This window comes from Seriola dumerili, unplaced genomic scaffold (assembly GCF_002260705.1).
Source record: "Seriola dumerili isolate Sdu_G_001 unplaced genomic scaffold, Sdu_1.0 BDQW01001240.1, whole genome shotgun sequence".
In the NCBI taxonomy this organism is placed as follows: Eukaryota; Metazoa; Chordata; class Actinopteri; order Carangiformes; family Carangidae; genus Seriola; species Seriola dumerili.
Window position 1 is genome coordinate 102,863 of NW_019175495.1, and position 17,140 is coordinate 120,002.

The 17,140-nt window shown below is 44.2% G+C and overlaps 1 protein-coding gene across 1 annotated transcript in view; it reads right to left on the reverse strand.

Annotated features, from left to right (window-relative positions):
• Positions 1-17,140, reverse strand: part of LOC111238215 (chloride channel protein 2-like) — a 143,404-nt gene that overhangs the window by 91,768 nt on the left and 34,496 nt on the right. The window contains exon 2 of the mRNA XM_022767625.1: positions 4,396-4,546. Within this exon, the coding sequence (XP_022623346.1) occupies positions 4,396-4,546 (151 nt within the window). The remainder of the gene's footprint in view (positions 1-4,395; positions 4,547-17,140) is intronic.

Here is a 17,140-nt window from a genome sequence, read left to right on the forward strand (position 1 = left end):
AAAGACCCACTCAGCTTTTTCACAGCTCTTGCAAAGGGCAAAGGTGCTCTGGCTGATGATGCAAGGCTGGGCTCTGCCTTATAAGTGAATGATAGATGTGGGGTATAGCTGGAGGGGAGGAAGAACCAGCTAAGCCTTAAAAGTCACCGGTTGAAAGCTAAAAAAACAAAAGAAGAAAAGTGAAAGTAAATCAATTCTGAACTTCACAAGTCTTATCCTGAGCTTAGGAACCGCATCCTGGTTCAGGTTCTGAGCTTTGCTGCAGTGTTTTGTAGAAAGCTGTCGACATGTCAAAGACTTCAGGGCTGGACAAGTGAGAATAAAGTTACCGTTCACTTCCTCTAAACACAGCGAGAGCGTGTGTGGGATTATACAGGCTCCAAACTTAAAGGGGTTCTGCCTCTACACCTAGAATATTAGAGAATATCACAGAGACTAACAGCGGGAAAACTTTTCTTGATTTCCTTTCAACGATGGCTCCGGAAAAGTTTACTGGCACATATTCAGAGTTTCTGTTGGATTTTCTTGTTGCTATGAAACACATTTTTGATGTCGAAAGAGGTTTTGACTACACCTACATGACTGGTGTCTGATGTGGTAGTTTATATTTTGTAGAAGATAATGGCCCCGCACAGAAAGGTAAATCTTGTACATACATTATTGTAGTGTCAGTAAATATAAGAGACCAATAACTACAGAAAAACTGAAGATGAGAAAAAAGGGTTTAAAGACGTCAGGCAGACAAGATAGAGTTTTAATACTTAAGACGTAATAAAAAAACATAAACCGCTTCATTATAATACATTAATTTACAATGTTATATATTTAAATATGTGGTTTAAAAGTCGCTTTAGATTTGTTTCCTTTATCATAAGCGTTTGAAAAATTGCAATTTATTCTAGTGATATAATCTTATTTAAATTAAAGTGATTCTCCACCAGTTCCTGAAAGTAAGAAAAAAAAAGAAATATATATTTATTTATTTAAAAAAAAAAGCCACACTTCTCATTCTGCTCCACAAGATTTGACAAGGATTAAATCTGACACTTTATACATATCAACAGGCTGACTGTCGACCGAGCTGCCAGCAGCATCATGTGACTGAAACACACTCCGCTGGCCGTGATTAAAGAGACGCTACCTGTTGTCCAAGCTGCTCTGCTGTCATTACATTTCACCATGAACAACGCCTGGAGTCGCACCAGCATATCACACACACACACACACACACACACACACACACACACACACACACACACACACAGTTGAAGTGATGACAGCTCCTACAGAGACAGAGGATGCTGGCTGCACCACTCAGCATCATTAAACACCAGCAAATGAATAGGAAGATGTCTGTTTGTGTCTCCCCGTGTGTGTGTGTGTGTGTGTGTGTGTGTGTGCGTGTGTGTGTGTGCGTGTGTATAAAATATAAATAACAAAACATAGTGAGTGAGCAACAATAAAGAGAGATTGTGCCGATCTAAGCAGGGTGACACTGTGTATGTGTATTGTGCGTGTGTGTGTGTTTGTGTGTGTGTGTGTGTCTCCCACAGCAGCTGTAGTCATAATCCACAGAGGCAATGAAGAAGAATGTGTGTGTGTGTGTGTTTTATATTCACATATATTTTCAGCCAGTCGCTTCATGTTTTATGCCTTTATCTCACTGTGTGTTTATATTTGCCTTTTTCTCATGCAGAGAGAAAAGTGTGTGTGTGTGTGTGTGTGTGTGTGTGTGTGTGTGTGTGTGTGTGTGTGTGTGTGTGTGGCCGCAGAGCGATCCGCATCTCTTATGTTTTAAACCACCTCCTGAGCGACAAATCAATTCAATCGCTGGCATTTTGGTGTCCTGATCTTTACAGAGAAGATGAGAGGATGAGGAGGAGGAGGAGGAGGAGGAGGAGGGACATGGATCGCTGACTCATCAGCTGCCAGAGAAACAAGAGCAAAACTCATCACTGAGATGAGAGCAGAGGACACACACACACACACACACACAGATCTGCAGCATTTAGAACGGTGTGTGTGTGTGTGTGTGTGTGTGATTAGCGCTGGCTGCAGTGTTTACTTGTCAGCAGCAGAGGGCACTGTGTGGACACACAACCGGCAGCTCCAGTGGAGATCGATGCTCAGCAGCACTTCAGCAGAGGACTTCATCCAGTCACTCTGATTGTCACCATTAAGACACACAGGGAGAAATGTGACGGAGGCGAAATTAACTTCAAGTTCTGGGTGAAACTTTTTTTGTCAAAACGCTTAAAAAAGATGCCGTGAACGTCAGTCTCTCCCCACAACCTGCACTCAGACCGATGGAAGTGATGGGGGACAAAAGCCACAGTCCTCTTTCTTTGTAACGTATTTTCGATGTTCGATATGAGCATCTGACGTTTGTTTTTACCACAGACTCAATGAGCTGCGACTCTGACCTTCGATTAAATTCAGCACACAGTCACAGGATCAGTGAGTGAGAGCGGGAATCCTTCGTAAGGTTTTTCATCAAGGCCACAAACACGACCCGACGATCACTGGAGAGATGTTACTAATTTGTCAGACCGCTCAGCTTCTTCTGCACCTAAAGGAAGATTTAATACAACTTCTTTCTTTCTTTTTTTTTACACATGCAGTGATATTCCCCAACACCTGTAAACACCTGTAAACGCCTGTAAACACCAGTAAACGCCTGTAAACGCCTGTAAACACTCTTTAATGTGTAAATCTGTGGATTTTTAAAAGAAAAAGAGGGAACTGCCTTAATAAGAGCGAGATATAAACAGTTTGTAATTACTCTGTTCTTTCAATAAAACTGTTGATAAAGAGACAGACTTTCATGTAAAACTGATGTGTGTGTGTGTGTGTGTGTGTGTGACATTCTTTTATCTGCCACGTGGAATTTAAATGACATTTCCTACATGTGTTTACAGCCTGTTTTATCCTGTTCTGTGTCCTATACACAATGTTATCTAATCTCAATATTATCTGCCACACACACACACACACACACACACGCATGCATGCACACACACACATAATTATTATTATTACTAGCAACAGTACAAAGAGAGAGGTGGGGGGCACATGAAACCACCCGTGCGTTTAAACGCTGGATTCGCCAACATGTCGTCCGCACATCGTTCTTCAGCTTTTTCTTTTCTGTCCCGGTGTCCAGCCTGATCAATGCTCCCACAGCAGAGAGCGGTAAAGCATTAAGTGCTTCAGTATTACATTTCCAACGCTGAGGTAATGTACAAATGATGTTCCCCCTTCAGGGCAGTGATGCTGGAGACGGCTCAGGCTGCTTTATGGAGCGGATACTGTTACTGTTTCCCTTTAATGGGGCAGATATAATGTTCTATCTAATCCCGACGGTTACCGCCGCGGCTTGTGATGTAAAATTGCATGACTTTCCTGAACCGAGTCATCACGAGGACCATTAGCGAGGAGATTATTTCCTGTTTTTGTGTCCCAAGTATTAAAGACCTCCACCCAGCCGCCTCCAAAACGAGCAGAGTGAGAGACACCACAGTCTTCAGCAGCGATGTGGAGGGTCAGTGCGGTGACCCGAAGACGAGAGGTGAAGTCCGGTTGCCCCTCGCATATAATCACTTTACATGTTGTGGATCTTTAAAGCATTAAACGTGCAGAATGATGGGCAGCTCGATAGTGCTGCGTGGTTTAAAAACAGGCCTCTGCTGCAACCTGCCCGGGAGGTTTGTTGTTTAACTCGTTAATCTACAATGTCTGACAGGAATGGCTGAGAGGAGGAAACTATTCATCAACAAGTCGCTCAGGTCACGGCCGCCCGAGAGAAGTTGGACTCGGTTGTGGACACGTGAAGACGTCTCACCTCTAACCCAACGGGCGTCTTCACGGCCCCCGGTACGAGGCTCTCCATTCACTTCATCAACACAGTGTGAGGGGTTTATCAAACAGTTTGTTTATTGATTATTGTTTTGGTTTTTTTTTTAGAACATCTTGATTATTTTTTTTTTCCCCCCTTTATTTGATGACGTGAAAATCAAATGTGTAAATGTTGACGTGGCTCCGCCCCCCCAGCGACGAGCCTAAAGAACAGATTGATATTGTTCCTGTAGATTTCCCCCGGCGGAGCCAATCCCAGCTGACACTTCACCAGTCATATAGAGACAAACAAGCATTCACGCTCACATTCACACCGACTCCACACTCCACGACGGGCAGGACTGAAACCAGAGACTTGGGTTTTTATATCGCTGTGAGGCAACAGTGACGACCACTGCGCCACCGTGCCGCTCGGACATCAACTGTATAACAATTAGGAAAACTGACGGAACCAGTTTCCATCTCAAGTGGATCTGTCTGAGCAGGAGCCGCCCCGACCCTCCGACTCCAGCGTTTCGACCTGGTGGCGTTGAAACTTACTGCGGCACTTGGCACAGCGTCCCTTGTCGTACTCCAGCAGGTCGAGGGCCCGGCTCCGATCGCTGACCGACCGCCTCTGCCCGCTCTCCCTCAGCCGAGCTGCCTCCTCTTTGGCGTACACCCCGAGCTCCTGCGTGTAGCGCCCATACATCTGGAAACACACACAGTACGAGCATTAGCTTCTGAATTCAATGTACACACACACACACACACACACACAGTAATTATACTTTAAAAACAGGGAGGAGTCAAAACATTTGGATGTCATCTCATGAGGAAATTCATTTTCTAGTTATTCTAAAGGTGCAATTCATGTATTAGATATTAATGGTGGCTGTGCGTCGCCTCCACCAATCAAATGTGTTTGGAAAAGAAACAAAGGGACACAGATGATGACGTAACAAGACAACGCAGAGCTGCTGACTGGCTGTTCTGCTTTTGTTCAAACTGATAATGACCCGGAAGACCTCCGTGTCATCAGGGCCCACACCCTACCCTACAGGTCAGAGGTCAGCCGCCAGGTCAGCGTGGAGGAATACCTCCAGAGACGGTTGTCTTTTTCCTTGAAGGAAACACACACACACACACACACACACACACACACACACACACACACACACACACACACACACACACACACACACGCTCACCCCAAAACTACATAACACACACATACACACACACAAATACACATTAAAAAAAAGTAATAAAAAAAAGATGTCTAGTCAGCAGTAGAAGAGACAGGAAGCGTCAAGTTTTGTCCACCGCCCAGACACCAGCTCCCCCACCCATAATGCTCCTGGGCGGTGAACAGGAACAGGGCCACTAATGACTTCCTCTTGTCCGCCCGTCACAACACGGCGCGATATAAAAAAGTTGCCTCAGCAGGTCATTCGAGGTCAAGGATCAAGGAGTTGCTGATGGGCAAACGTTGGATATTATAGTAATAACAATGATCAAACATCATCATTATCACACACACACACACACACACACGCAGCCGGCCCTCAGGTCAGATCCTGACAGGTCTCCAGAGGGCCGAGGGTTACAGACCGGACAGGTCGTAGCTCCACAGGAAGCAACATTAACTTCTTGGCCAGTAAATTCTGAATCTGAATTTCTACAGACGCGTTTCTTTTCCTGGGGAACGAGGTAAATATATCAGTTCTGCAAAACTGATCCAGCTGTGACAATATTTTACACACAGCTATTAACATCTATTACTCTGCAAGTTCTGAAAATCCAGTGGTTGCAGAATCTTGGGGGGGGGGGGGGGGTAATATACTGTAGCTTCAGTCCTGCTTATGCAAAGTGCTAAACCATCTAACTTCAGGATGTTGTTCTTTTTGGTAATGTCGGCGGTGTCACTGATGTGGTTGTTGTTGTTTGTGTTCTTGTTGGTAGTGGTGTTACTGGTGTTCATTATTAAGGTTGCATTAGTTGTTACTGTGTTAAGGAACGTCGTTAACGAGATCCGATTACAACAAAGAGGTGGATGTGACTCGAAGGAAAAGCCTGAAACAAAAACTGTGATTAAATCTCCTTTTAATTTCATTGTCTGAATGAAATCAGACAAAGTGTAAATCAAATAAAGTTCAATGCACTTGAGTTGCTCTCAATCAAAACAGTAACAAAAGACGGAGTTTGATGATGTTGTGAAATAGTGAGGGATCAGGGGAGTTGTAGGAAATAGAAGTCTCCTCCTCTCGGCATGCAAACTGCCAATTATAGAATATTTGTCAAATAACAATGATCACAATGAGCACAAAGTTTTAATCTATAAATACTGGCATGACCTTGAAACAATGCACACTCTGTCCATGTCACAACAGCCTGGCACAAACACGGTCGTGTTTACACAGCAAAGCAACGGGTGCTTTTCTATTTCTGTTTTAATGATCAAAATGTCCAGATTCACTTAGATTTCCATGCATGTCAGGACGCCATGCACACTGGAGGCGTTTTCTTGGAACGTGGCCCCTATGGCCTGACGGAAGAAAGTGTTTAGATAACACACACACATGCACGCGCGCACCCGCGCACACACACTCAAACTTTGCTTAATTGAGAACGATGAAAGAGATATGCACTCGGCACCTTGTAAACGCCGTCGGCAAAACACACAAACTGGAGGCCTGCTGGCTATTTTTAGCCATGCATGCACACACACACACACACACACACACACACACACACACACACACACACACACACACACACACAAACTCTTGCATAAGTTTGTATGAACTGTAAAACTGACTAGTTCACTTTATTGGGGTCAACGATCGCAGCAGGTTGACTGACAGCGGTGCAGGATCTTAAGTTATAGAGCTGCCGGTAAAAACAACCGATCAAGGACGTTTACCCGAACAAACGGCAGAGGCAGCCCATTCACAGAGAGGCTGGCCTCAAGTCAAACTGCCCGGATACATGTCTGACAGCGCCTCATCACAACCATGCTGTGAAAAGGTCGACTACTGCTGCTCCCGACCACCGCAACCCTGTCTTGTGCAAGTTCTGTCCGTATCAAACACGCTTGGTATTTGTAAAGCCTCGCCAATTGTGCCACTAGGGTCAATGAGATTCCGGCAAACTCTGCAGACGTGACTCATCTGCATTTAACACTGTTTCTCAACTCGTTCTCTCAATTCATTACAGATTTACAGAGAATGATACACTTTAAAGAGACTTGCACAGGCCTGGAAACAACATTGCTGTTTAAAATGTTTAAATGATAGTTATTTGACGTGAGGGTGTGTGAGGTACTTATTTATAGTCGGTGCATTACCTGCATTAAATTCAGATCAGTGCTCTCCCAGTATAGAGAAGCCGCCGGGAGCACAGGGTGTACGAGGGGACGTGTTTTTGAAGTTTACACTTTATTTTGAAAACTCTCACTGCACAAGCTCAACTACAGCGTGCACCGTATTACCCCGCAGATCAGCTGCTTGAGTCGGACAGAGCTCAGCGTGGGGGCACTTGTGCGTAGGAATACCGTAGAGGTTGCGTGACCGTACGACCAAGTTAGTCTGAATCTTACAGAAACATTTACATTTAACAAGTGTTTGGAAGCAGAAGGCACCATGAGACGATCAGCTCAGATATATTTTGAAAAGTCTGGGAAGTGAAAATTGGAACGAGCGTGTGTTCGTGCCAATGTCGGGTAAGTGACCATCTGCCTCTCATAAGTTGGCCGTTAGAAAGCTGCCTGAGGCCAAGTACTAAAAGTTTGAAATGCGTCACCTCTACCTATCTGCAGCATTTCACTCCGTCTTTTCCTGTGTGTGATGCACATCAGAAGCAAGCAACATGCCTCCAACGTTCCTTATATTACTTTATTAAAGAAAACTGTGTTTGTTTACAGCACCTGAAACCTGAAAACTGCCCATGAAACAGGCGGCTTAACTCAACTGGGACAAAGATGATGGACTTCTCTTGGGGGTGTAAGACAGCAGAACATGGGGTGTGTCCAAGCATCTGTCAGGGAGTTATGAGCTGCAAAGCTTTGAGTTGAGATCCCAGAGTCAGTCAGTCAGTCATGTTTGATCAATTCAGTCCTGATTGAGACTGTGCTCATCATATCAAATTCTGGTTCTGATTTAGTGCAAAATTATTTTTGGTAAGATCAGAAAAAAAAAATGTTAATTTTCAAGTTGGATGTTCACTGTTTTGTACTTGTCAATGACTTGAGTAATACACATTCCCACTGGCTGATTATGGGGTCAATATGAGAACAACCGAGGGCATCAGAAGGCGTTTGACCTTTCTGCAGGAATTACCGAAAACACGTCAGACTGACGTCTTCCCTGAAGTTATAGCGTGAAGTTATTGTCATAGAGTGATGCATTATTACTTCCTTTTGTTAAGTGGAACTGGTTGTAATTCAAAACCCATTTCTGAAAAACAAAAGAGTAACTGGTAGAAAGAATTAATTGACTGACGAGCCTCGAAAATACCTCAAGGGATCCAAGTAAAAGTTCAATATAGGAGTAGGGAAGGAATGAACACAAACAGTGGGGGGAAAAAAAAAGAGGAAAAATCAACAAGGGAAACATTTGAGGAGCGATTTGGGGTTTCTGACATCAAATTCCAACCGCTGCTCTACCCATGATGCCATTCTGCATGGCATTCTCAGCCACATTCATGATCGCCAACCCTAAGTTTTAATTAAGTAAGGAGACTTCAAACGCGATGGAAACTCAAAAGACCCGAAAACAAGAGGGCAGAAATAGACCTTCTCAGATGCACCCCCTTGAAACTCGCATCTGACCAGAGGAAGAAAACAAACAGACCCATCCAGAACAAAGGCATTACTGGTTGAAAGCCTATCATTATGTTGAGCATAGTCAGAAAACGGGCACTCGGCTGAGCCTGCCTGCCTGCCTGGGTTAATTGATCCCAGATGAACGGGGTTGTCCTGGACTCATTGTACTGGCCGCTGGGGCAAGGGGGATGGCACGGGCGATAAATAATTCCAGCATCGATACGAAGGGTATCCATCACTGGGAAAGAGACTATGTGGCAACATCCTATCAAAGACCGTGAAACATTTCCAAACAGGAATGCCATAATAAGCATTTAACACGGATGAACCAACATAGCTCAAAGATTAACTGACAAAAAAAAGACCTGTAATTAACGAGTGACAGTTCTGCTAAGAAGGAAACCATAAATACGCCTCAAGGGTCAAGTGACCTTCCGTAACGACACTCAAAACAGGCAAGATAACAGGTGAGATAGAGGCGGGAGTTAAAACTCAACCTCTGTCCTTGACCTGTCTCGTCTGATGTCTTCCAGAAATTCTGACGAAAAAGTAGGTCGCAGGAGGGAAAAACATATCACCAGACTGAGACAGCACCTGAACACTCGAGGTGTCAGGTGAGGTCTTGAACCGATAACCGTAAACTGATGGTAAAATCTGCAAATCCTGTCTTTTAATAGAATTCTTGATGGATGGTTTGATAAATGATAAACACACAGGTGACTAAAATAAACCTTAAAAGTCTTTGAAATGGAAATTAAAAAGAATAAAAACAACTTTACTACAATGAATTAGCGAAATCTTGAGAGGTAGAACCTCATGAAATTCACACACAACTTCAGGGAAACACGACCTCTCCAGCAAAATCTAAAAACTGTTAATGATTCTTAGAGAGTTGCCAAAGACTCAGCAGGTGCTGATTTAACGTGACAGAGAAGAACCCTCCGGTGGGAATTAGTGCGAACATTACCAAGCTAGGCTAACTCCATTAAAGGGGAGACTATTAGCCTAGCTCGCTAGCTTCCACGTTCCAAGGGGATTACAAGCTTGACCCTAAACTGTGTCCTCCCACATGCTAAACGAACGTGTTAAAATCGCTGCTGAAACAGAGGAAAACAATGTCTTGAATCAGTGTTAGCAGGCTATACGGAGCTATGATGCTCTAGAGTCAGCAGTGCAGCACACAGGTTGGAGGCATGTCACCTGGCGACACCTGCCTCTCAGGTGTCAGTCACTGCTAACTGAAACACCCATGTCGAGGTAAGGTATATTAAAATTTCAGTTCAACTTTAATTCCAAGGGAAAAATCTTTGCTATTCTTATAGGGACATATAACTGCACAGATCACACACACACACACACACACACACACACACACACACACACACACACACAGAGCACTGTTATGTAAAACTAAAAGAATCCATTGGCAAAGATTGGCAAAGTCAATTTTTTACAAAGGTAATATGGGGCCACTGAGAACTTGGAAAAGACAAAAGCCTGTGTGTATATGAGCGTGAAAGTGTGTGTGTGTGTGTGTGTGTGTGTGTGTGTTTATTTGCTATCTTTTGTGTCATTGCGTGTGGTTCAAAGCCAACTACAAGCAAGTCAGGACAAGCACAGTGGGGACCCCAAATGAGGGAACAAAAACCTGAAATATACATGAACGAGACTAGAGAGCGCGCACACACACACACACACACACACACACACACACACACACACACACACACACACACACACACCTGGCTGCAGTCCAAGCGGTCAACCCCAAATGACCAGGAGCCTCGCAGTTCTCACCCAGCACGCCACCACTCACTTCAACTAATGAGCTTCCCAAGAGTTTGTATGTGCATGTGTGTGTGTGTGTGTGTGTGTGTGCGTGTGTGTGTGTGTGTGTGTGTGTGTGTGAATAAAATGGAAAAAGACCATTGATTGTGATCACTCAGACATCCAGAGTGGTCCTTCCTTTTCAAAACATTCATTTGTACAATAACAGGTAGAGGTGTGGGGGGGGGGGGGGGGGGGGGGTCCTGTCCTACTGTGTTTTATGTGTGTGTGCAAGTGTGTCAGGACGCTCATGTGGGAAGGAAGGAAGAACAGAGTTTGAAAGAATCATTGTGCAATTAATCTAAAAGAGGGACTGTGTGAGGGGAGAGAGGGGAGAGAGGGGAGAGAGGGGAGAGAGGGGAGAGAGTGAGGCTGTGTGGGACAGGGGAAGGAATTTGATGGTGTGAAGACTTTTTCACCCCAACGACGATTAATCAGCGGAGGGAAAACACAGAATCCTTGTTTGTTATTTAGGTTCGCAGCACCTTTGCCTTATTTTGAATGGCTGATTTTTCCGATTCAAACGTGGAATATTTTAGAGGAACTCATCTACCTCCTCTCCTCTGATTGGCTCACTGACCTGTTGTTGCTCGAGCTCCAGAGAGAGGAGATGTAAAACTACACTGAGATGGTTTTTGGTTCTTAAAACCACAAATACATCTTCTAATGGATCAACACTTCAAACAAAACACAGGAAAAGTGTAAAATATCGGAGCTTTCTGAGCAGATCTTTAATGACTGCTCCACAAATTCTCTTTATATGATTTTACCAGCAGCACATTTTATTTCCTGCTTCAGTTAACTTTTCTTTGTGTTTCCATTTCATGCGATTTCCTGTTATTTCATCCATTTTAAATTATTAAAATTGCATAAAAATATTGGATTGTTTGTTTTCACAATCCACTGCACATATCGATGAGTTCACACACACAAAACTAACTTTTAAAAACTATTAAAATTACAACTGTTGCTGTTCTTCACCCATTCTTCTTTGCACTCCTGCAACAGTCGGACTCACGACGGACAAAATACAACGCAACATAAACATTTGTTGTTCCCTTTCCCTGCATTCTTCTTCCTTGCCAAAACCCAGTGCCTACATTACCCATAATGCAACTCAACAACTTTTTTTTTTTTTGTCTGATAAATATGGACCGCAAGAACAGCAGGACTGTGTTTGTAAAATTCAGAAACAGACCTCTGAGGAAAAAGGCTGCAGGAGCGAGATGTGGAAGAATGTACAGTAAATAAAGATTTCCCAGTATGCCCGGGGGGCAGCCCGGGGGGGGCGGCGGATGGGGGGTGGGGGGGCTACTCGGGAGTCTTGTGTGCTTGTGCCAGGCTGCCATGCCAACCCTGAGGGCCTCTCTCACACTGACCCAGACCTGGACAAACAGATGGAAGAAAGGAAGGAAGGATGGATGGACGGATGTCAGGAAAAAAAAAAGAGGCAGGAAAAAGCTGCAGGAGGCGTCAGAAGAAAGCAGCGTGGCAGTGATGGACAGATCGTAAAGAAAGGTGCAGAAGAAAAAAAAAAAGAAAGAGTATGGTTTAATGTGTGTATGTGTGTGTGTGTGTGTGTGTGTGTGGGAGGGGGAGTTTGGAAGTTTGGCACTATATACAGAATCCATCCTACAATGTGAGCTGAATTTAGATTTTAACTGTGCATTCAGGAGGAGGGAGGGAGGGAGGGAGGGAGGGAGGACAGAAAAGAAAAAGATGGGAGGAGGAGAGAGGAATGAAAGAGTGCAGCTGTGAACAGTGGAGGAACGGCAAGTGATTAATGACGGAGGCTTCACACCTGTCTGATGGTCGGCGCTGTAGGGAGAGCACAGACGCAGTGAATTACAGTACGCGGACGCGCTCCGCTGCACACGATGAGGTGCAAAAACATCCGTCCTACGACGGCCTGCTGCTCTAAAGAAGATACTCCAGCTTTCCCAGTAAACACACTCACTGTGCTCCAGAGTTTCAGTTACATTAATGCAATTATTCAGACCAACAAGCTACAAACTGAGCGCACACACACACACACACACACACACACACACACTTAAACTTCAGTGACACAGATGAGCAGCGACACCGTACGACAGTGACAGCATGAATCTCTCTCTCTCTCTCTCTCTCTCTCTCTCTGTCCATTTGCTGCCTCGATCTCTCGCTCCAGGAATCAGGTCCAACGGCAGACTGGCAGCTGCGCATTGATATTGGAGCCACGTCTTGTTGACCACTGCCACAAGAAAAAAATCCACGGATCCTGCACGAGCACTACTGATATTCACCTGTGGACTCGTGTGTGTGTGTGTGTGTGTGTGTGTGTGTGTGTGTGTGAGCAGCAGGTGCACTCTCCTGTTGCCTCATTAAGAAAACCCATATTTACTTGGGCACATTCAGCTCTGCTGGCAAACCGCTCTCCTGCTCTTTCCAAATCCTTCACTTCCATCACTTTGTCCTTCCTTCCAAGGTTTTAGAGACACATGTGGTTTTCAAGGCCAATGTTGATATTGATTCAACTAAAAATTGTTGTATGAAGCCCAATTTTAAAGCTGCACTTATCAAAATTTTCATACTGACGATTGATTTATTGATTTCTTGTAACTTAAAAAGGGGGGACGCTCGTGATGACGAAGTATCGGCCCTGCTCAGCATCTTTCAGCTCATTGTTTTGGTTTTCCAGTCTGCAACTTTACTGTTTTGGTTCACTCCCACTGGTTTACTCATCAGTGTTGCTACTACACATAATGATATGTCAGTGTGTTTGTGTTTACAGCTCTGGAGCTCCAGAGAGAAGCCTGTGAGAGGAGATGTAAAACTACACTGAGATGGTTTTTGGTTCTTAAAACCACAAATATATCTTCTTATGGATCAACACTTCAAATAAAACACAGAAGAAGAGGAAGATATGGGACCTTTAACACGGGCACAAGCATGATGCAGCACCAATTAAACAGCAGCCGTGGTGAAAAGACCATTTTTATATCAGACTTCTGATTTAAAAACAACAAAAGCACAGGATTCAGACACATTCCTAAACATAAACTCCCATAATGCTTTCACACACACACACACACACACACACACACACAGGGACTCAGGATGAGGACACTGCAGTGAGCGGCGAGCGTGTCATGTCGTGACAGGAGCAGTCTTGGTGGACAGATTCCCATTAGTGGAGCTGTTCAGGTGACGTGGCTGTCAGCGCCGCGCCGCGCCACACTGAGCTCAACATAGAACACGTTCAAAGACACACATCATGACTTTGCAGAGTAAAAATAAATGAGGGGGGAAAGAAAATCATCCCCCTCGCGCTCTATACGGCTGTTTTGGCATTTTGGCATTTATGCCAGTTTGTGAGATTCATTAAAAAAATAAATAAATACATTCTTTTTTTAAAAAATGCCACTGGAGGCTAAAATTGCACAGGTAATTTATTAAAAGCTGCATAATGTGTCAGTCAGTTCCTGCAGCTACACTCGCTCCTAAAAGGTCTTTGCGGGCCCCTGAGTCGTGCTCACCCGCGGGCACACATCAGCACTTCAGTGATTATGGCACTAACTCCTCTAAATGCTCTCAGACCTGACAGAGGCACCGGGAATAACTACTGCATCTGCATGAGGCAGAGAAGCACCAGCCCCAGCATCACACTGCATTAACAAGTCTGTTTACGAATAGTCAGGCAGAGATGCCGGTTCTTCGCACGTTAAAGGGACGGTTGTGGTTATGTGACGCGGGGGTCGTGTGAGGTCGTTTTAACAGAGTCAGAGTGTTACCTGCAGTAGAATCAGGTCGGACACGAGTACCAGCACCGAGGCTGAGGGATGAAAACATGTTTCAGCCACTTTAACAGAAAAAAAAAAGCCACTATCAGTTGAAGTGTGCGCTTTATTGTGAAAATTTTCACCACTTTATCCACCTTTTTTTGTCTGTGGAGCGCATCACTCAGCCTCTGTGCCGGCACTCGTGTCCACTTCTCCGAACCAGGAGCGCTCCACACTTCATCAACATACAGAGCAGATCCATCATTTCACTGCAGGACGAGCCTCCTCCTCAGAGAGCGTCAACACTTTCTAACCTGACATTTTTCATCCTCTCTCATATTTGCTTGGAAAGTTTTTCTGCCAGTTAAGTCCCTGAGATTTGCTGCAGTGAATTTCGTGGAACGCTGTAATTCCACTTCCTGGAAGTCCGAATATCATCGGGTGCGTCTCGTGTTTCAGCAGATGTTGGAGGGTCTTTCTGCACAAAATCTAATCAAGCCACCGTGTGTCACTTTCAGAAAATCAGTGAAATGTCAAATATAGTTAAAATTCAGATCACAAGTTCCCAGAGCCCAAAGCGCAATCTTTAAATTGTTTATTTCGTCCAACCAGTGGCTTCAAACAGAAAAGAAGCAAATTCATATATTTGTGAAGCTGGAAAAAGCAAATGTTCTGCTCTTCAATGATTAATTCATTATTGTGATCATTAATATTCTGTCAATCTTTGAAAAAACACACTGCAGATCCTCATCCGAGATGCTGAACGCAGCTCAGTAACAACGTCAAACTCGAATACAGGAAGAGAAACTCCAGAGACGGTGATTTATGAAAAGAGGATGCTCCGAGATGAGATGGAAACAAGAAGCAAGAGAAACAACATTTATATAATTGATAATAAACTGCTGGATGTAGAACAGGGAGCGTTGCATGTGTGCTTATTTTATCGTTTTCAAATAATAGCAGTGAGTCTGAGATGAACAGTCAGGGAACAGACAATGGAGTCCCAGTGAGAGAAGGGTGAGACTGAGGGTGAGAGGAGGGAGAGAAGACATTCACGCACAATGGCTTCCAGTGTTCCGCTCTGTTTCGGTTTCTGCCTCTCACACGTGCTCAGCTGGGACGTGGGAAGGCACCACCATGGCACTGCCCTGTACCCCCAACACACACACACACACATCAACACACACACATAAACACACACACATAAACACACATGCACACAAGAGCTTGGGACACACTGTTCAGCAAACTAATCACTGACATCTGACTGAGAAAACACAGCTGTGACAATAACTAGCCGCAGGATGTGACGGGCAGAAGAAAAGTAAGACGTAGAGGAGGACGGAAAGATAGAAAAACAGAAAGAGAGAGAGAGAGAGACATTCAGAAAGAAACACAATAAGAAAAGGAAGAAGAAGGAAGTCAGAGAAAGAGAGAGAGAGAGAGAGACTCAAGATGGAGCTGAAAAAAGAAAAGATTCAACAAGTGGTGTGAACCTTCAAGAGATGGAGGTAGAGAGAGCCTGAGAAAACATTATGCAGAGAGAGAGAGAGAGAGAGAGAGAGAGAGAGAGAGAGAGAGAGGATGAAATATGAGAGTCATAACATCAACAGAACTCTGGAGTGTGGGAAAGAAAAAAAAAACGAGGGAGCACATGAGAAAGTCAGATACAGACCCAGGTGAGAGGAAAATAATACAATAACAGAGACTCATTGAAGACTCAGAAACTCAGCGACTGCAGTGTCACACACACACACACACACACACATCTTCAGAGGGACAACAAGAGGATGAAGAGGAGGATGAGGAGGAGGAGGACCACAGCTTAGTGCCAGGCGCACCGGTTTTGTGTCAATATCTGTAATGGAATAAAGGCTGCCTCAGACAGTATCCAATCACCCCGTGTGTGTGTGTGTGTGTGTGTGTGTGTGTGTGTGTGTGTGTGTGTGACAAACCTGCAGCCATCAGCAAGCAAACAGCCGCATTGCACACCACCACCACCTCCACCACCAGCTGCTACACCTTCCTCACCAATTATTTTAATAAGAGTCTCACTTTGCTTATTAAAGCTGTGTGTCCTTGTGTTCTTCAAACCTGAGACACCAACTCATATTTGAAATAGAAATAATGTGAAGGAGAAAAGAAAAGAACCAGGATAGGAAAGGAGGAGAAGAAGAAGAAAAATAGGTAGAAGAAGAATTTCGAGAGGAAGAGGAAGAAAAGTAGTGATGAGGACAAAGGGGTCATATATTCGATGTCCTCGGTTTAAAGCATTAGCATCAATTCTTATCCTAGGAAAAGAAGGAGGACAGGAAAATGTAGAAATTTAAGAGAAATTTAAGAGGAAGGAAACAGAAAATAAGTAAGATGGATGAGAGAAGGGCAAAGAAGCAGAAGAAGAAGAAGATGATGATGAGGGACAAGGACAAGAAAAAGGAGGAGGACAGGAATGTGAGAAAAACACAGAGGAAGAAAAAGCAGAGGAAGTAGAAGAGGAAGGACAAAGAAAGGGAGGACAAAAGGGCAAAGAAGAAAGACGATGAAGAAGATGAAGACAACAACAAGACGGAGACAGAAAACTTTAATATTATGGGACAGGACGTTTTGTTTTGAATAATCAGAAACAGAATCATTTCTGTGTTTCTGGAGGAAAAATCCTGGAAGAGTAACTTTTATCCTGGACTAATAGCCCAGGGATCATTGAAGCACACACACACACACACACACACACACACACACACACACACACACATAAATATGTTATATAAACAGAAGCTTTTTAAAGTCTCACAGGAAATACAGCAAGAGGGAAGTGTTAATTGAATTTGAATGGGGATTGGAGTTCTGCTCAATAGCACCAACACTGACACTGTCAGTACACAAACACAGGGAC